The 21,634-nt window shown below is 36.1% G+C and overlaps 1 protein-coding gene across 8 annotated transcripts in view; it reads right to left on the minus strand.

Annotated features, from left to right (window-relative positions):
• Positions 1-21,634, minus strand: part of LOC145228935 (uncharacterized) — a 70,616-nt gene that overhangs the window by 30,032 nt on the left and 18,950 nt on the right. For 6 of the 8 annotated variants that reach the window (XM_080094155.1, XM_080094153.1, XM_080094152.1 and 3 more), the window contains 23 exons: positions 17,141-17,242; positions 16,198-16,296; positions 15,807-15,905; positions 15,162-15,260; positions 11,884-12,069; positions 11,332-11,355; positions 10,737-10,835; positions 10,248-10,448; positions 9,705-9,803; positions 9,502-9,600; positions 9,093-9,191; positions 7,919-8,017; positions 7,459-7,557; positions 5,763-5,786; positions 5,609-5,677; positions 4,701-4,829; positions 4,268-4,366; positions 4,020-4,118; positions 3,167-3,364; positions 2,727-2,829; positions 2,212-2,306; positions 1,783-1,881; positions 1,281-1,373 (listed from right to left, as the gene is read on the minus strand). In XM_080094155.1, coding sequence (XP_079950281.1) covers positions 1,281-1,373; positions 1,783-1,881; positions 2,212-2,306; positions 2,727-2,829; positions 3,167-3,364; positions 4,020-4,118; positions 4,268-4,366; positions 4,701-4,829; positions 5,609-5,677; positions 5,763-5,786; positions 7,459-7,557; positions 7,919-8,017; positions 9,093-9,191; positions 9,502-9,600; positions 9,705-9,803; positions 10,248-10,448; positions 10,737-10,835; positions 11,332-11,355; positions 11,884-12,069; positions 15,162-15,260; positions 15,807-15,905; positions 16,198-16,296; positions 17,141-17,242 — 2,412 coding nt within the window. Of the gene's footprint in view, positions 1-1,280; positions 1,374-1,782; positions 1,882-2,211; positions 2,307-2,726; positions 2,830-3,166; positions 3,365-4,019; positions 4,119-4,267; positions 4,367-4,700; positions 4,830-5,608; positions 5,678-5,762; positions 5,787-7,458; positions 7,558-7,918; positions 8,018-9,092; positions 9,192-9,501; positions 9,601-9,704; positions 9,804-10,247; positions 10,449-10,736; positions 10,836-11,331; positions 11,356-11,883; positions 12,070-15,161; positions 15,261-15,806; positions 15,906-16,197; positions 16,297-17,140; positions 17,243-18,631; positions 18,740-21,634 lie in introns of those variants that run through there. The other 2 variants (XM_080094158.1, XM_080094154.1) reach the window with 2 other exon arrangements.

Consider the following 21,634-nt stretch of genomic DNA (forward strand, 5'->3'; position numbering starts at 1 on the left):
CTAGTGGGGTGAATGTTGGGGCAACAGGGTTGAACATAGCAAACAACAACTATAAATAGCACACTCTATAAGCTGTTTAAATTTCATCAAATTCTGACACTGTTTAAAAAATTTACCCTTTTTAGGGGGCTGGAGGGGTAAATATTGGGGTTACAGGGTTAAATAAAACAATTGACACCTATAAATGGCAAATTCTGCAAGTATTTCAAATTTCACTAAATTCTGACACCGTTAAAAAAACTCACCCATTTTAGGGGGTCAGTGGGGTAACTGATGGGGTTTAACACCTAAAAGTGTAAAATATGAAACCACGATGACCCAATTAACAGTCATGTAAAATTTTATCCAAATCGAACAATGTTTAAGATTCTAACCACTAGAGGTGCTATTGACAACATTCGTCAACGCTTCTGACGTCATAAGGCTGTTAACACCTCTCTGACTGGCATGTGCAGAAACGTCCACCAAGTAATGCACAAACACATGTATCATATGTACTGGTGTCTTCAGTATACTATTACACTACAGAAATTTTTCGTTTGTGGTGTGCACCAACATCCAAAAACGTTTTACACTTTGGGGTCTAGCGGGGTAAATACTGGGGTTATCAAGTCAAACAAAGCAAATGGCACATCTGCATATATATATCTACCATCTGTGAAAGTTTCATCCAAATTCATCAAAGATTTCATGCCAAAAGTGCATGGACAAACTTCACCGGAGAAAAAAGAAAAAAAAAAGAAAAAAAAAAAACTGAGTGAAATCAAGATGCGTCCCCTTCAGGGAAGGGGACCCATAATTAATGGGCAAACACATCAGGAAAATGATTTCCAATCAAATAGCTTGGGATATAACATGAAATGGTTGGCAGGGTGTAGAACAGTTAACTACCAAAGTTGATTTAAAGATGTCAAAAGCTTGACTACTTGTTGATGTTATTGCACGATTTGTCACTTACTCAAGTGTGTGAATGTAGAATGTTTGTCAGCCTGTTTAATCAAGTTGGCTAAATATTTTACACTTTGTTACTCATGAGTGAAATGGTTAACACTAAATGGCATCAAGTAGTAAAGGTGAAGGAGGGATTTCACAACAAATTTGCTTAAATTAAGTTTTTAAAGGAATTGTTACAGCTAATTGTGATAATCAATAGAACAATTTCACAATACTGCCCAAACCAAATATAACACTTTTTGAGAAGCCCTTTTTAAACTGCAAGACACCTGTGCAGTATTTTACATGTTTTAAGATGATTTTTATTTTACAGAGCTTGTACTTACAGTGGTTGTAGTTTCAGTTGTGATGGTTTTCAGGGTATCCACAACCGAGATGTAACCAAGACGTTTTGCAAGAGACAGTGCGGTATTTCCACTCTGCATATAAAAACATATTGTTGAATTTCACAATACAGATCACGGTAGATGGTTTTTGTACAAAATGCATTGACAAAGTTAGAAACAGAGTCAAGATAAAAGTAGACATAAGCTCGAAAACATACAAACTTGTCTTTTCCTGCAGTTCGAACTACAACTACAACTTTTCATTTTAATACTGATCCCATCTATGACATAAAGGTATAATTCTGATGCAAGTATACAACGTTCTCTAATATAACTTCCAAAAAAAAACAGACATAAAAATCTTTCTGTCACAAATTTTAACTTTTGCAATACAAGTTTAGTGCCAGACAGAGTGTTTAAAATCACATATATTGTTATTTAGAAACACAAAATTAGCAGTAAAACTTCTACCTTTTGCCATTCTAAAAGCACATCAACTTACATTAGTCAGTTCATTGGGTGAAGCTCCATACTTGATAAGCAAGTTTACAACATGAGTGTGACCCTGTTGTGATGCTTGATGCAGTGGAGTGTAGCCGTTCTGTGTAGAGAAAAACACAATGTGGTAACATAAGATGAACTACTTGCTGCTGCGCTTAAACTGATGCTGTCTTGCGGTTGGTTTGAGCACAGTTTAAAATTTGCCAATTGTCACACATGGCAATTCATTGTAAAATTTAGTATGTTGATAAATGTTCATACCCTTACCCTAGTAATGCTAATGTTTAGATTTACTTAAACTAAAATGACATTGCCATTATTATTTAAGAAAACAGAACAATGGTCCATTCCTTTTTAACATCAATTCTAAGGGATAAGTTAATTTAAGTTACAACACTTAACTAACAACTAAATTTAAACTGTAGCCTACCTTTGTCTTTGCGTTGACTTTAGCGTCCAAAGACAACAAATAGTTTGCCACGTTGATGTTGCCATGGTGAGACGCCACGTGTAAAGGTGTGCAACCTGAAAACAGAAATATTAGATTAAAACGATTGTTATCCTTCACATTTGGACTTCAACGAGCAGTTTGCATTGAGTGAAAACTTTCCAGGACAACGTTGTTACAGGTTTATTCATCAAACGGCAATAATTCACGCCGCCGTGTACTTTTTGCGTGACTTAAACCAAACAACTTTATTATGCGATTTGAACGAGGGACGCTAGAATACATTTATGCGCAAAAAAGTGTCGAAACGAAATGGAAGACCATGTGAACCGCAATCTTATTTTAACGGACAATCAAACCAACTTATCCGTATCACAGTGACAACGTTGGGTGTAATGCTTTAATTCAACCGTTTTATGTCTATTCCTGATATCCAGAGACGTGTATGAAAAGAACGTACCTAAAGCCAAATAACCCGTATTTTCCTCGCAACTGACCTGATTTTGTGAGAGGATCCACCAAAGATTTGTTGTCGTAGAGAACTTTCGCCACCGAAACACGGTCCTCTTGCGCCGCCAAGTGCATGGGACTTAGTCCATGCTAAAAATATCAAAAATTAATTTAACCATCAGCAAAAACGTGTGAAGAATTCTTAAAAAAATACTCAACATTAAAATTCAAGCTGTATTCGTATAGGTTTACAAAGAAACATAGCAAGTGTGTTCTAGTTTAATGTTTTCACTAAAAAAAATCGAAATCTTGTTTTTTGTTTCAGACATTTATGTATTTGTTTACAGCAGGTAATTAAGCCATTTTAGTTGACCAATGCCGCAAGTTACCTTGGCACATGAAGCTCACCTAAAAAACTTTAAAATTTATTAAACATTGACAACAGTCTTTACCAATACATCCATGCATTTCCAACATGCAAACATACCTTAGCAGCAGCATTCACATTAGCGTCCTTAGCCAGTAGCAGACTACACATGTCAGTGTGTCCTTCCTGTGCTGCGAGATGAAGCGGTGTCACATCCATACGGGTTTTCGAGTTTGGAGAAGCACCGTACTCGAGAAGAGTGATGGCGATTTCCATTTGATTCTTCTTCGCCGCGATGTGCAGTGGTGTATAACCGTTCTGCATGGGTAAATAATAACCGTATTGGCTAAACAGCTTACCATATACTAAGACAGTGGTTCTTAACCGGTGGGAAATTTCCCACTAGTGGGAAATTTAATATTTTTAGAGGGAAATTATGTGAGTCAGAAGTCACCAAACTCGGGCCCGTGGGTTGAAATCAACCATTGAAAGTTAATTTAATACAATATTTTCCGCAACAACATGTAAGATTAACTTCACCTAGTTTTACAAGGCGCATAAAAATCTAAAAATCGTTTGTTACGTCACAGACATTACTAAAAGCATCAATGACTTTGTTATTGTTCGCGAATAAATGCATTTGGTTTGTTGATTGTGATGCGATAAATGACTATTGCAAGCACCTGAGATTTTTCAAAATCCCACACAATTTTACTTACACACGAAATCACTAAATAAGATTTCAGTGTACCTTTAAGGTTTCGACCAAATCGCTTCACAAAATTATTTTGATTAAAGAATCATTTTTTGTTGGACACAAAACATCATCATAAAAATAATAGAGTGGGAAATTCGGACTTGGTGATTTACTTTAGTGGGAAACCACACCAAAAAGGTTAAGAACCACTGTACTAAGAGATAATTTGTTAAGGATTTAACTATTTTTTTGATATCTGCTATATATTATATTCACCTTTCCTGAAGCATGCGGGGAAGCCCCGTTTTTGAGCAGCAACAACGCCACCTGCTGGTTGTCAAAGTGCGCCGCCACGTGGAGAGGTGTCAGACCGTTCTGTAATAAAATAGTGTTGTCAGAAAATATGGAATAAAGATAGCACTTATGTATAAAGAAAAAAAGTTTAGTTTGTAAATATCAAAAATAAAACTGCCGATCTATTAATAATTTAGGCGAGTTCGTTAGGTCGAAAGTTCGAATCCCACCTTTCCTCCCGCATCAGGCTCAGCATCGTTTCTTATCAGGAGATTTGCAACTTCCAGTCTTCCGTATTTAGCAGCAAGATGAAGAGGAGTGAAGCCTTTCTGCAGAAAACAAGACAAACAAATATCAGAAATCGAAACATAATTTTTTATTTCTATTGTTAGACTTTAGACTTAGAAATGTAATTTTACATTTTATCCAGAAACATCACCGCATTCTGTTTCATATTTAACCAAAACTAAGTTTGCTCAACAAAATTGAAACATAACAAGTCCGTTACTACAGTACTCTATTTATTCCGTCGGTATAAAATTGATTTAGTTACTTAATTCTAATGCACAGATGTGTTCGTTTTTCATTAAACTTCTTTTTTCATTAAAGTGTATAAAACACGAGGCAGGTTTTGGACCCACAAAGTTTTTCAGGTGTTTGTACCTTGGTTGTCATGGCCACAGATGCCTTCTTGTCCAATAGCGTCTCGCAAATATCCACGTGACCTTCCTTGGCAGCAACGTGCAGTGGAGTGTAACCATCCTCCATTGTTGCGTCAACAGTAGCTCCGTTCTAGAATCACAACAAAAGCGTTTTAAACAGATAATGTTTCATGAAATAAGCTATTGCTGCCAGGCATAATGTATGACCAAGTATTGCTCATCCAGCAGTTTTATTGTAAACAATCGACGTTTCGACGTCCTATACAAGACGCCTTCATCAGGATAATGACATAACTTGCAAGACATCAGGATAATGACATAACTTTTGTCTTGCAAGTTATGTCATTATCCTGATGAAGGCGTCTTGTATACGTATAGGACGTCAAAACGTCGATTGTTTACAATAAAACTGCTGGATGAGCAATAATTGGTCAGATAATGTTTGTTATCAATCAATCGAGGTTGTGTCATTCAATAGTTTTGTTTGGTTATATTACTGTCTCTTTCCATGATGAGGACAAGACAAAATTGTAAATATGGTCACAATAAAACAGGAGAGACAATTTTGTAACGATATTTAAATTTAAGATGTAATACAGTAAATCTGATTTTGTCAAAAAGTTAAAGCATTTCAATTGAAGAAATGGCATTATTGTTAATGTGTGACACAAAACATCATGATTTAGCGAAAAACTACACTAAAAAGGGTAAGAACCACTACTAGAGTCTGTAGTTTCCCATTTAGATTATTATAACAGGTACCACATTAGCCAGTGCTGAGGACAGTACAACTTCCAAAACTCAATGACCTATTTCGGATTATGAGTTACTCTTTAAACAATTTAAATGGTTTTTTTACAAGCAATGTTTTTCGACGTCCTTTTCGTTTTGTTAGACATGTTTCTTTACCTTGATAAGAAGTTTCAAAATTTCGTGTTTGTTCAATCTGGCCGCTAGGTGGAGGCATGTCTGCGATTCCTGAAATCAAACAATCGTAAAGAACCCAGAACTACCAACAAACTGTTTCAAAAGCTTGTCCGCAATCATTTTTATGTTATCTTACCTCAACATATATTCCTTCCCAAATCTTCAGTGAGCAAAAATTAACGAAACAAATTAAGATTTCTATAGTCGCAAAACTGACATCAAAAACCGAATTAACCCAACCATTAAAAAACCCAGATGAAGACGTCGTCGTCAAATCGTGGAAAAGTTATAAATTATAATCATAGTGGCGAAATTGCAAAACATTGTTTTTCCACTAACCCAGTTCGAATTTAAATCTTATCTTTTGTCTTTTCGATTTAAGTGACATTTGCTTTTTTTCACTGGATTTAAACAAATTTAGTTGTGGACAGTTTAGGTCCTTGGATAATATTGCAATAGACTTACATGCAATTTCCCTTTGGTTTTGTCAATTTTGTACTTTAAATTTTTTTTATAACAAAACTGAAATTACAAATTACCGAAATATTAACATGTTGACGTAGATTTGCGATTATTGAATAACTTCGTAGGTAATCGTTTTTTTATGATTAGAAACGACAGTCCTGTAAAAACCAAAGCGTTTTATTTAACTTTTAGATTTTGTGTCATACTAGCTTACGACATATTTTTTTTGTGTGAAAAATTCGTCTCGTTTATTGTGCCTTGTTATTAATTTTAGCCCGAATTCTCGACGAAAAAAGGTGTAAAGTTTGCATTTCCATTTGTACACTTCTTATGTATATTTCATACCTTATATGTACAAGGCATATTTAAGCTACACACAATGTATGCTGCTTTATAGTGAAAACAAACACAATATACACGTACACACATAAAAATAAACAATAAAACAACAAAACAATAACAAACTGAGGAACGGTCTCGCGCCGGTTTATGACGTCACAATTGGTTTTGGGCGTGGCGGTTCGCAGGCACGTTCCCTTGTAATTCGAGAATATTGCTTTTTTATGAATGAAAAGAAAAAGATGTTTTGTGGGAAAATGGGAATTTTGCTGTGGGGAAAAACCGGAGCGGGAACGTACCTGAGTTGACATGGACCCGGGACGAGCCCATGAAAGGCATGCGGCAAAAACATAAAGCGTTGTGAAAGCTGCGATGGACGGAAATAGCTGATGTATAATTACTGAGTTTGTCAGGGTAAAGAAAAAGCAAGAAAAGCTGCCAAAAACTCAAATCATTCAGGTTTCAATTCCATGTATCAACAGTTTTCCAAACAAACAATTTACTTAATTTTAGCTCGCGTTTTAAATGAAACTAATCGCTTTTGAAAATTGACTAGCGGTGTATTTGTGGAAATTTAACGCCCATTTTTTGAATTACTAAGGTAAAAAATCTAAGCTTTAATTTTTCTAGGCGCAAGAGCAAGGGCTTAAGCAAAAGGGGCAAGCAGACAAAACATGCATTACACACACAAAGTAACACTGTACACACACACAACAAACAAACACACACACACAGAAAACACAAACATACACCAACAGAGGCTAACACAAATGGCGTTGATATATGAACTCGCGAGGAATTAATGTCTAAAAAAATTCTGAAAAATTATAAAGCACCGCTGGTGGAAATGTTTTTGACATGCAAAGAAACACTCAAGAACCGAAAAACTTCTTAAAAATCAGCCTTTTTTGAAAGCCCAAAAACATGCTATGACGACACAAACCGACGACAAAGACGCGCGAGCAAATGTTCCTCAGTTTATTACGTCACAATCGTAGCTATGACGATTGTTCGTCGTGGTCAGGCACCTGTTTGCGTGTGTCCGGTTTTGCTCCGTGACGTAGTAGAAACGTCACAATCTCAGTTTTTCCCGATCGTGTCGCCATGTGCAAGGCTGTCTCCCCTCTCTGCGTAATAAACATCAATAATAGTTATGTTGGCTTAAATTGAAGTCTTTAAACCAGTGTTTTTCAATCTCTTTTTGTCCCCGCCCCGGTCTGGTCACCAATAACCATCACAATGCTTTGTGGCAAATAAATTTTATTTCTTTCATCTTGAGATGTTTAAATGAAAAAAAAAATGGTTTAAAATAAACAAAATACCAAAAATCATCCAATCAAAAAATGGACACAACATAAATTTGAAATATACAAATTAGTGAACACGTATCTATTCACATTTCTTTGTGACAAAGTTTATTTTATTGCTGCATCACATTCTCTTTAGATCTAGTTAGTTGGCTGTGAACCAACAAGACTCTGAACTTACAACGTTGACCGTATTCAGTTTCGCTTTTCTCGTGATGAGCAATTCCACAATCTCGTCGTGTCCCATGAAACAAGCAATGTGGAGCGGAGTTAAACCGGACTGCAAGAAACAAAACATATTCGTGTAAAATGGCAAAACAGATAATTCTTCTCGTAGCTTTTTATTGCAATCTGTTTGTGTTGTAAAATCACCAGCATTAAAGTTGATTATATCTCAAGCAGTTTTTGGTCGTGTACATCAGGTATTTAAAACCCGAATTGCACATTTATACAACACATGTTGATATTACTTCGTTGCGAAACAAAATAAAACTTGGAATAGCTACAGCAACGTATTCCTCTTGTTGATAATAATAGAAAGAGCAAAATATTTGTATTGTACTTTACGATATTGACGGTTTAATTTAAATTGGAAACCACAGTAATTGGGTGCAATATTTTTTTATTCAGAGTATGAAAACTAAACGCTAGAATATAGAAGACTTCATTGCAAAGTCACCAAAAACTTTTGCACACTTTTTGTTTCAGAACTTGTCCGATGCACACGACAATTTATTGCAAACACGACTAAACATTCCATCAGAGTTAAGCCAACGGTGAAAGCTTTAAATAATTCAAGGCCCTTCAGAGGCTTCCATAAATAAAACATAAGGATGGATTGCACATTTGACAGACGTGGTTTGGAAACACGAAAAACAGTCAATATACGCTTCAGACCAGCTAGTTCCAATGGAACCTTCGCATTAATTTGCGCCGTGAAATTATAAATATATTGCACTCAAAATGTGCTGTTGACTTCTATTAATACCAATTTAAGGTCCTTAATGGCTCAAATATTTGAAAACTGAAATGTTTGTGGCTCATTTAAAAACAATAAATATTTGGAGTTTTAAAAGTAGTGATGCCCATTGAATGTTAAATGCAAAATGTTACCACGTCATGATGTTATAAAACCAAATACTTTTGACTTATTCAAACCCTAAATTCAGTTATTCCAGCAAAAGCCATATTTTGAGTAATGTTATCAACTTTGTATAGTGTCTCAAATAATCACGAGTCACCAGACTCAGCATGAGAGAGGGAGACAACAGTCGCTTATAACAACAGACTGAAAACTTGTCTGAAAGTCATCCACCGTTGTGCAAAGTTTTTCACATGTAGAATTGAAATCTTACCTCTGTTACAGCTTCTATGTTTGCTTTGTAGGAGATTAGAAGCTCAACAATCTTGATTCGATTTTTCTTGCACGCCACATGGAGCGGTGTGAAACCATTCTGTGATGTGAGACGAGAAAACAATTTTTTAAAGTTTTTGAATGCTTACAATGAAAACTAGGGCCATTAAAACTGCAATAAATAGGTTTGATGGTGAAAATCACACGTAAAAGTAACCTACTTTTGTGGCAGCAAGACATGGATTTAAGGCAGTTGAAGTACAAAAACAACTAAGAGAGGTATAACAAGTTTTCATTAGTGGATTTTAGGGTTTTGAATATTCTATGATCATTTTAACACTTTTCATAAACACCCAGGAAAACAATAACATCCTACATATACAAGCACACACACACACACACACACATACCAGCGCTTTGCAATCCACATTGGCATTATGGCTCAGCATAAGTTCAGCAACTGACACGTGACCACAATGGGAGGCGATGTGAAGAGCGCTCAAATAATCCTGAAAAGGAAACAAAATAACAAAGTGAATGAAATGTTATTTTATTTAGGTAAACAAAATTCCATCTGGATCGTTTATTACATCACAACATCACAAAATCTTACCGAAGTGATGTCATCCACCGGATATTCCTTGTCGAGCAAAATTTCAATGACGTCAGCGTGCCCCCCTTGCGCCGCCATGTGAAGAGGAGTGAGTCCGTTCTGCAATGGGTACGGTAAAAGTGATGGATGATAAACAATCATAAACACAAGGGTCGCACAAAACATTTGTGTGTGTCGGCAAAAACGTAAGTATGAGCCTTTACTGTTCCGCAGTTATAGATTAACAACAATAAAATGGAGAATAATGCATTTTTAGCGTTATTCTTAATAACAGATATAGAAAAAACTGAAAAAATGTTATAAAATGCTGTTTTTCAAAGCAAACTGAAAAAGTATTATAAAATGCTGTTTTCGAGAACGAACTTAAAAAAAATATTTGAAACTCTGTTTTTTTAGAATTTTTATTCTTTTCCTGCAACAGCATACCAAGATAAGCATCTTTCAAAATCAGGTTACATCACCCACTTCACCCCTTTTTACCCTCACAAAGCCCCCGCAATCCGACCCAACCACCCACTTGTTACCCCAACATTGCAGTCATACCTTAGTCTTGGCGTATTTGGGAGTATTTTCACAATCCAGGAAAAGCTTAACAATTGGTAGATGGCCTGATCGTGCAGCGCAGTGAATAGGAATGAGGCCATCCCTCGTACATGCGTCGGGTCGCCCGTTTCTGTCCAATAGGAGGGCGCAAAACCGGGTATTCCCCCTCTTTGCGGCAACGTGCATCGGCGTGATTCCGTTCTGGAAATCAAAGGAGTTCAACAATTTTTATTTCACATTTTTTATAGCAAAATTCTTGCTTTTTAATAGTTGTTTTTAAAGGACTAAGAAGTAAGGACTGTAAGCAACTGAACGGTAAAACGTGTGCACACTTTACAATCGAAAACAGCCAAAACAATATTACACGACAATAGAATAATTCCTTTGATATCTTTTGAAAAATAGACGTAATACACATTTGCGAACGAAAACTCTTTTTTGTGTCCCGTTGTCAATTTTTAACCGTTCTGTTTCGTAACCACAACTTACCCTAGCTTTGAAATCAACAGAAGCTCCCCTGTTCAGCAGCAACGTGGCAACATTTACATTCCCGTAGTGAGCAGCAATATGTAGGGCTGTGAATCCACTCTAAAGTGAAAAAAACGTGAATTAAGTCTCAAAAGTATAAAATAAAAGAATGAATGGTTAGCGATCTTTAATTAATGGAATCGAAGTCAATACAAATGTTTTCATCCGACAATTTGGTTCTTCAAACGTGAAAATGGCACTGATAGTTCATGCTAATATTATAGACGTTTGCTAACTTAATGTTTACACATTTTTAACACGTTTCTGCTGCTGTGGTGTGTAACAGTGAAAGTTCGTTTCAAATTGTTCGGGGTAGACCTGGCACAAGCGATGATTTTGTCTCTGTATAGATCAACTTTACTGGGGATATTTAGTTTCACATAATATTACAAAATGAGAAAAAGCCAATCTACATAAAACAAGTAGGGCTTAGTTTAAATGCAAAAACATTATAGATGCGTTTCGTCACTATAGAAACCTTTCAGACATTTAATAGGTCTAAACACACAGCAACAAAATATTAAATGAAAACACAGCAAAACTGATGCTTTTCTACCTCTGTTGTACGATTGACCATCATCTGTTGTGGAGTCGAATGGAATGAGCATTCATGCAAATTCAAATCAGCAAAAACAATGAAAGAAAAACAAAGAAAACTTTGGTTAGAAAAATGAACATTCCAAACCAAACAACGACATTCATTTGTCACAAATCTTTTCTACGTAATTCAAAGGTCGCACATTTCGGCAATGGCAAAGCACATTGCTTTCAATGGTAGTAAGTTATTAAAAGAAATGAAATTGCAACTTTAGAACAAAAGCATTTAACAGAGAGACTTAATAAATGTATAGTTTTATCCAAGTTTTTAACCCTTAGTTGAATAACTTCAAAAAAATACATATTCTGTTGAAAACAAAACAAAAAAATGAACAAACTAAAAACGTGGAAAATACGTTTGTTTGAACTATAACGTTAAGAACCACACAAAAAATAAAAGAAACGAAAATTTGTAACCTTAACGTTAGAATTTAAACTAATTTTCCTACTAAACAATGCAATGTTTTGACCCCCAAAAAAATAAAAATCAAATTAATTCGTCTCCACTTACCCTGGACGTAGTGTCAGCTGTGTTGTCACTCTGAAGTAGAAGTACAGCAGCTTTTACGTCATCCTTTCGTGCAGCAATATGCAAAGCAGGGAGCTTCACTCTTCCCTTCACATCGTTGTCCAATAGAAGCTGGACTACTTTGTCTTTGTTCTCTTGCAAAGCGACAGCCAAAGGAGTGAAACCATCCTAGGGAAAGAAAACAATATTTCACGTTATGTAGGGGATTTTGGGGTATTTTTGTTTTGAATAAACTGAAATGTCTCTTTTTAAGCAACTGAATGGACACTTATTTAAGATTTACTTGGACATATAAGTTATTAGACATGCCATGTTATTAGACAGGTTATCCACTACAAAGTTTTTCTGTTGGTAGAAGTGTGTAACAAGTTTGAGTTTGAGACTTCAAGTGCCTAAAGTCAAACAACAAATTACTTGCGCATCGAATGCTATTGTAAGATAGTACAGAATGAAATCTCAACATTTAAAAGCGCGTTTGTCGTCTGGGGCTTTGTCACTACGGTGGGGTACGTGAGATCGTTTCAGGGGATACGCATAAAATTCGAAATGTGTTTTTTAAAACCGGGTAACTGTGTATGGAGGTTAAGAAAACTTGATAAATTAACTAGAATGGTGGCTTTCTGATATATTTCCATTTTATATATTCTATACGATATTTACCAATTTACTATACACATTATTTGATCTACACATATGATTGTTTTTGTAAACAAAAACGAATGGGTCCCCACACGCGTTTTTGTGCGGAGTTACGGTAAACAAATGTTTCGGTGATTTTTAGAATTTTAAAGACAAATTTTTAGAATGCATTAACCCAACAATAAAAAAAAATTTTCGTATTCTTTTTGCACTATTATTGTCATATAATTACAAAAACTTTGTGTTACAGACACTTTAAGTTAAAAAGCAACTTGCTACAAGTGTATACATAACCATTTGTTTTTCATTTAACTTTGTTTCGCAAAACGAGTACCATTGACCTGTAGTAACCTCTCAGGGTGTACACGCCAAACGACTGTTTGACCTTTTGACACCGTTTTCAATAGCACGCAGTCCTTGGTGTTCAACAACACCGTTTAACCTAATTTATACATGCCTTGAGTATTGATTCCTAAAGCGATTGCAAAAAAACGCTACGTTATGACGAAAGAAAGCTCTGAACTGTGTTAGTGATACCTACTAGTTGACCTTAAGTAACCCGTGAATGTCAAGTTTATTTTTTATATTTTTTTTATACTTTATTTTTATTAACAACATATATATACGAAACCGAAGCACGCTTATCAGGTTTAAATCACGTCATAGGTGTGAAACCTTTGCCAAAACTGAAAATGTGAGTGATAACTTAATAAAACGAAATAGCATTGCTGTGCAAAACAGCTGATTTCTAATCACCGAAACGACGTGTCGTGAAACGTCTGTCCGACGTCAAGCTGAGCCTTCCTGCTATCGTAAACCAATGAGTTACTCTCTTGGGACTTCTGCCTACAGTGTCTTTCTTGACCAAACGAGCGTTAAACACATTTACGTTTCGGGGGCCTGTGGGTGTGTCGCTGGGTCAATCGGGGTCAAACTTCTGGAGGATCAAGTTTAGATTAATAACTAACATGCGTCCGAAATTAAATAAATTAGAAGCACTCTTTCTTTACCACATGAGCAGTAAAAACCAGCGTTTACGTTTCGAGGGCCTGTTGGTGAATCGCTGGGTAATTTGGGGTCAAACTTCAGGTGGACCAAGTTTAGATTAATATCTAACATATGTCCAAATTTCAATAAATTTAAAGTACTCTTTCTTTACCAAACCAGCGTTACAAACCAGCGTGAAAAATTTTACGTTTCGGGGGCCTGTGGGTGAACCGCTGGGTAATTTGGGGTCAAACTTCAGGTGGCCCAAGTTTGGATTAATATCTAACATATGTCCAAATTTGAATAAATTTGAAGCACTCTTTCTTGACCAAACAAGCGTTACAAACCAGCGTTAGACAGAAAAAAGAAAAAAGAAAAAAGAAAAAAGAAAAAAAGAAAAAAAGAAAAAAAAATACGGACAAAAACAATATGTGTCCCCTTCAGGGAAGGGGACCCATAATAAAAACGCCATTTACCACAAAAAGATTGGAAACCGAAGGTGAAAATATCTATGTAGCATGAGCTAAAAAGAGCCTCGATTGCACCCAATAGTATCAGCACTTCGTTTCATGCACTTAACAGCATCCAAGAGACAGGGGTGGTATCGGAAGAAGTAAATTGACGCGAAATAAATTATTGACAAAGTGGAGCTAGACCAGGAGTTGGAGGAAGCATAAATAATTGAACAGACCAAACTTATTACGCCTGGATGATGTCACCTCTATGGGGTCGGAATATGTCGGTGACCGAATGAGGGTCTGTAAGCCATTTTTGAACACACAACCATAAAGGACAAGTGGTCCAAAACTTTAACGGTCACCGGTAGAAAACAACACTAAAAATGATGTCAAAATGTTACCAAAAGGCAAAAAAGGTGTAGATGGCACATAAATTAAGATTGATTTTTTATGTTTTGTTTCCACAAGTATAATAATACGTTTTGTTTCCACAATAATAATGGTATTTTTCTACTTTAGTCTCCTTCTTTGAGCCTATTTACTCCGTGCCCATTTATAGCGGGGAAATTGTTGTAAACGATATGATTGGTTTGATTTCAGCTACAGTGAAATAAAGATGTTCAAACAGAACAGGTCATTATCACTTTATAATCTCATTGGGTTGAAAGTTTACTAGATGACGACGTCCAATGGTAAACTTTCACAAAAGTAATATTAAAACAGCAATATTTTAAAGGTAATCAAACGTATTGCTAAACATTACTGAATGCTAGCGAATTTTGCATCTTTTGTTGCCAATTTAATGGATATTGCGTGCTAAATATAAGAAAGTATTTCGTTCTAGTTTGCAAAAACGGTGTGAAACGTTACGAGCATTGTAGTTTTGAAAATGATCAATAGTTAAACGAGAAAAAATATATAAACGAGTATTGCTCTTTCAGTAGTTTTTGTTGTGAATAATCGACGTTTCGATGTACCATACAAGATACCTTCGTCCAAGACAAATTTCGCATAGGACGTTGAACCGTCGAATATTTATGCTAAAATTGCTGTAAGAGCAATACTCGTTAATACATTATGTCAGCGTAGCAACAGCTTTACTGGGGAAAGATATTTAAAATCCCTGGCTTTGGAAAAGTATATAGTATCGTTTAGTTCATGTTCAGACAATCTTACCTCCGTTGAAATACTTTGGTTTGCGCCGTGGTTAAGAAGATATTCCACTATGACTTCATGACCTTCCTGTGCGGCCATGTACAGAGGAGTGAAAGCATTCTGTGTGCAACAACAACATGTGAACGTGAGAAGTGATTTAAGTGACAGAATGCCAGGCCATACACAAGGGAAATAAGGTTATAGTTGTTTCCGAAAACTCAATCGTTATGAATCGAGTTGTTATTAGGTTGGTTAAAAAATAAATAAAAGTGTGTTATTATGTTTTCAATGGATCAGGTTTGGAAACAAATTTTACAGTGTCTTTCAGAGGTCAGTTGTACGCTAGAAATATTATCCAGTATACCTATGTTTTTACGTTAATATTTAGGCATTAATTGGCTTGTAGTACTGAACGTAAAAAGAAAGAAATTAACAACACATGCTAGAATAACACCCGTATTTAATATCATTACTTTAAAAAAGCCGTTTTAGCGTTGGTTCGAAATAAATTATCCCAAAAAGAATGTGGTTGAAAAGGGAAAAGTTCTATAGGAGTAACGTGCCCTTAATTTGAGGATAAAGACCACTGCTTAGAACAGTGGTATTTATTGTGTAGAAATAAAAGTATGTTTGCATTTTCAATGATACAAGTAATGATTCCTGTACCTGTGCTTGGCTGTTTGCGTCGGCCCCTTTGGCAAGTAGTAATTCAACCACGGCCAACTTTCCTGCCAACGATGCGATGTGTAGAGCTGTATTACCGCGCTGTTGAACAAAATAGAGATTGTTTAATGTTGCAAGTAATCAATAAATTTGCTGTACATGTTTTTAACAGCAGTGCTGCAAACGCTTTAATAACACACACACTTCATGTGGAAATTCTAAAGTAAAAAGTAACACTTGCAGAAAACTTTTTAAGTACACCTACAGGCTTAAAATTAGTGGATGGACAACATGTTTCTGGCAACAGTTGATTCATTGAACATTTGACTAAACATTTAATGTTCAATTGTTTCGGGATACTTTTGTTTAACAAATGCTTATTTGGAAATGGTACCTTAGTAGTTTGATTGATGGGCGCTCCTCGTTGCAGAAGCTCATTGATAATGCTGCAATGACCTTCCTTTGCGGCTAGATGTAAGGCTGTCAATCCGCTCTGTACAAAAAAATGTTTCACTCTCTATCTTTCATCATCACAACAAATGTCAGAATAGGATAATAGTAGACATGTATTTGTCTAAACAGTTGCAAAACTTGCTTTATTGCCAAAGCCCACAGAAACGCAAGTACAGCCATCTTCAGTACCGCAATAAGACAAAAAGATCATTACCATGTTTGTAAAAAGATCGAGCATGCAAGGTTTTGGAATTGGAAGTTTTTCGATTACAGTGATATTTAAAAAATATATTACTAATAGAAATGCCTAACTGTAACAAGGTTAATATGGAAGCGTTGCACTCTGCTTTGAAACTCCCAAAGTGACAATAAATGTCACCTTATAACATTCTATATACTGTTCTAATCGCGAACATGATAGATTTCAGCATTTTAATTTACGACATTGGTTCTTGTGCTGAAACGACCTGCGTTGAGTTACAGTAACATATCGATTGGTTTTTATTGTGATTACACAGTAGTGCTGTTGAAATGTTGCTCAACTAAGCGAAACACAGATTGACATGTTTGTGGCCAGCACAACTATGCAAGTAAAGACAACTTGAAAAAAAAATTTTTTTGTGTTCTTATTGTGTTCTAAATGCGACAAAATAAATTGAAATTGATTGCAATAAACTTCACGATTAAATATTTAAGTGAGAGCAAGTCAGGTTACAGACTCAAATTAAAACTGAAATATGGCCTTTGATATAAAACATGAGACACAAAAGCAGTTGTTAATACCCTTTTCAAGTCTCGTTTATTTATGCCAGGAAATCTTTCCCAACATTCTGGGCATAATTAAAACGACAAGGAGTCAAGAAAATTTTCTAAAAAAATCTTACGCTGTTTGAAGTTGAGATATCTATGCTTTCCTGATCGAGCAGAGTCGTCAGTTTCTCGACGTTTCCGGATCTTGCAGCTCGTAATAAGCTCCCCCCTCCGCCCTGAGTAACAAGACAAAGAAAGTTATTTCATGTGCAACTATAGCAAGGGCTGAAAGGTGTTACTGTTGTGGTAGTATGATTCAACATCGTAGCACCCCTTAAAACCTGTAACAAAACGGTGCCAACAATAGAGGTATGGCAAGATAATTATAACGCAACTGCTTTTTAGTTTTTAGTAATGGGTTTACTCTTGATAAACCCTAAAATATTGGCAGCATAACACGTTTGTATAAATACGCCATTGAAATGTTAAAATTTGCCTATGGCTGAGCAATATGGGCTCGTACGGGGGCAAGGTATGCTCTGATAAGTTGTGGTGCGATGTATTATTGTAAACGCTTCTGGACCAAAGAAACATAGAGATTAAATGTTTAATATTTACAATATAGCAACCACTCCTTGTCTTAACATTTTGTTTGATAACACTGCCACAAGTTGAGTGCCAAAATGTTAACACAACACTTCACTTTTTGGTGCAATACCCACAATCGTATTGGTTGTGTAGTGTAACATTGGAACTTGAAGCAAAATTTAACTTGTAAAGACACAAATTTCTATGTTTGCAATGCTATACGCGTATGCCCATGCACACTAATTGATTCGTCTACGACCTGAGACGTGACCCCAAACCCATTTACGCCCCAGAATAGGTCATGACCTTTAACCTGAGCGACATGTGGCATGCAGATTACGTCACATGACCTGATGACGTCGGGTATGCGATTGATCGACGTCACAAGGGAAAAGCGACCTTGTTGAAAGCAGACACGAAGCTGTCTGGTCATATAATTTACGCTCAAGCAAACAGATAGTAAAAATTGTTGTTTTTAAGTACGTTGGCATGTTTGTAAACTTCGTACATGCCCAATGTTGCAGTTAGTTGTCATTTTAAAGTCTACAGTTGGGTAATGATTTTTCTATCGCCAATCGTCGTCACAATAATACGATTTCGTAGGTAAGTATTGCAAGAATATAATTTATATATCTCCTTTTCTATTATCTGGTAGCAAGAAGTAACTATAAAACGTATTTATGCGATTTCGCCGTGTCACCAATATGATTAACGTATCACTATTCCTTGAGTTGAAAGCATGTATCAGTTCCAAAAGCGGCGTTACAAGAAAACCCTATTAAACCAGAACAAGCTAATGACCATCATTGACAAATAACACTTAAGATAACAGAGAACGTCCATATGCCGCGACAAGGATTATCTAGTAATCCCATTTAAGAACAATGTAATGCATTTAAACGCTAAGGAATGCCAGGGCATAAAAACCCGAAAGCAATGAACCATTCAAGGTTAAAACGAAAAAAACAAACTTGTTCTATCGTGGCTTCGATAAGCTCAAAAATATCCTGAAAGTAAATATTCCGACTTCAACTTACATTAGCAGTTGTCGAGGTTGATTCGGTTGCTATGACCATAACGTTTGTTAATCACGTGTTTTTAACTGGTATAAAATCTAAACTGTAACTAAAACTTCAGAAAATACAAGATAAAAGTCAAAACTGGTGAAAGTATACGCTTTCTGAGCTAAATTTAATCAGCAAAACGGGGACTTTTCGTCACGCGATTTGCAAAAAACACCGTTTCTGGTCTCAAAAGCCCAAAATTAACTTGCAAGTTAGAATACTTTCACAACAATCTTTCTTTTAAACCTCAACTTCTGTACATCAACTGCATTTATTAAGCAGACAAAGTCAATATCATTGAAATTATATGCTTTCTGCATTAACCTGTCAATGACAATAGTTAACGTTGTAAAGCTTTAAACTAAGAAACCAGTTTATATTCCTTTCTATCTACTTATTCTCTGCACTGCGCACTGCACCCGGCCCAATGAAGCAGTGAAAAATGCCGATACACCGAGCGACGCCCTATTTTGTCGCACGCGTGTTCAGCAGATGCGACTCTGGATCAATTTTTCGCTCTGTTTCACCCTTTCATTCCTTCTCTCTCTCTCTTCCATTCCCTTCTGTGCAGACGATCAATGCATAAATGATGAGATACCCGCATGCCCGGGTGCTTGTGTGCATGCGTGTATGTGTGCGTGTGTTTGGGTGCGAGGTTGGTGTTGCTTGGAAGGTGTATTTTGAACGCCAGGTGTAATTCACGATAGTTTTCTGTTTCGTCTGATAAGAATGAGGCATAGGTGATGAGGCAATAGTTTAAAGTGTGGTTGTGTTGCAAATGTTAACTACCATGACCGCTTTACGTGTGGTCACACAATACTTGTGTTTGAAGCTTTTACCTTGTTTACCCAAACTGTTGATCAAGTCGAGAGACCAACTGATGAAAAACGGTTGCTTAAAAAACCACAAGAAATGAACTAATAATGAAGCAGAAAAATGTAATCTGTCCCCCAATTCTTTAATTGTTTCGTTTCTAATTACAATTTCAAAAAAAACTAACACAACAGAATTACAGAAATAATGTCCAAGAATGATGAAACCTTGATGTAGTAGCAAAACGAAATAACAAAGCATTGATATTTAAGACTACTACAAGTTGAAACCACGAAATGTGATCGGCAAATCCACGTCTTTTTGAATGTAATTACATATTAGCCGCTAGATGACAGGGGAAAGTGCTGCAGACACATCGTCTGGCACGCGACCGCTTAGCCGAGGAAGCGTGTGCGTTTTGGGACGAAAAAAGATGCGGAAAATTGGATAACACGTCACAAATAACGCGATGCGCTTGTTACGTAACTGTAACGCGTACGCGATGTTATTGTTTGCGACATGTTTTAAATTCAACGCGGAAATTGAAATGCAGAAGAAATCTGGTCAAGTGTTTTTTACCAAGAAAGTTACAATTAGCATAAAAATTGCAATAGTTTGTCACAAAAATGGTTACGAGTGAAATATAAAACATTGGTTGCTATGTTACCATTGGAAATAAGTAGCATGGTGAGTGTTTAAGCTTAAATAGTAGCAGGAACAAGCAGGTGCGTGAATGGAACCTAATTCAGAGGTATATCTTGATGTTGTTTCAGAAGAACATCAGAGTAAATGTATTACAAACGGTAAAAGTACAAAATATCCACCCCGTGATAAACTAACCATAACCAAGTCACACCTAGAAGTTGGTAAGCTTGTTCCATTTATCAACTGGCATCGAGAATCTTATGACACCATCCAACATTCAACACTATCGTTTTCACATCGATCAACGCTACTATGGGAGACATTTATAACCTTAAAGTATAAAAAACTTTTGTTCAAAACTTTTTTTTTAACGAATCTGTACGAAAATATGACCAGGGCACAATTGGTGCTTAAGAAGTCTGTTTCAATCACTAACCGGCATCTGAGTAACCGCCTTACAACTCATTCGTCGTTCATTTTAGTTTGTACGTCTTTTGAGGGAGACATTTATATGCTTGATGTATTGGAGGAGTTGAAACTAGAAACGAGCCGATATGAAACCGAATTCGGCGAATCAAACAGACGTGTTGGCGCCAATTCCCGGTTTCCACTTAAACATGGAAATCCTATACCAGATTTGAGTCTCAAATCAGTCCTTGGCACCCACTACGGAAACTCGTAATGACAGTATTGCATGTTAGAACATCAATAATCGACCATGCATGCACGTGGCATTGTGTTAAGGGACGAAATACACATTTACTACACGAAGTTATTCAAGATTGAAGTTTGTTGCAACGCAAACAAAAAGTTGCTACTTTGATGCAATTGCTTCAAAAGCATTTTGGTACAAAATAAGACTGCTCAACAATCAGTAAGGTTGGGCTGCTTAGTTAAAAAAATGCAATAGTTGACGTTAAAATGGTTTCTTATTTCAGTAAAAGAAGATGGTAAAAATGATTTGGAAAAAAAACATTTTGTAAATCCCGAGAAAACAGCTGTGAAAATATTAATGCTAAAACTGCGTTGCAGAAAGGCCCGTGTTCGATTTAAAAACTAAACACTACTTAGACAACCGTCTGCTACAAAAAAAGACAATTTAGCAAACTAGGGTTCGAAGGAAGTGGCCAAATAACAGACAGGCGTTGTTCTCATGGACCAATAGGACCGGCACACCTAAAGCAAATAACACGCAAGTATTCTAATGTCTTGTCCCATCCGCTTCAACGCAAAGCAAATACAGTGCGCCCACATCGGTAATACACAAGAATTACGAGCAAATATCCGTTCTAAGTAAAGCTTTCGCAGTTAAATTATTTTACAAATTTTGTGCCTACGTCTAAAGCTGGCCTTTCCTTTAAAAAAAAAAGTAAAATCGACATTAATCAGCTAATGCTTTAAGGAACTAAAGTTGAAAGAGGTATGTAAAAGAGACCGAAAATGATTGATGGTAACAGTTATTATAATGCAAATAGATTTCACAACTATGTTTAACCTCAGGGACTGGATACAGCCAAT

Source organism: Phallusia mammillata, chromosome 5, assembly GCF_965637545.1.
Source record: "Phallusia mammillata chromosome 5, kaPhaMamm4.hap1.1, whole genome shotgun sequence".
NCBI lineage: Eukaryota > Metazoa > Chordata > Ascidiacea > Phlebobranchia > Ascidiidae > Phallusia > Phallusia mammillata.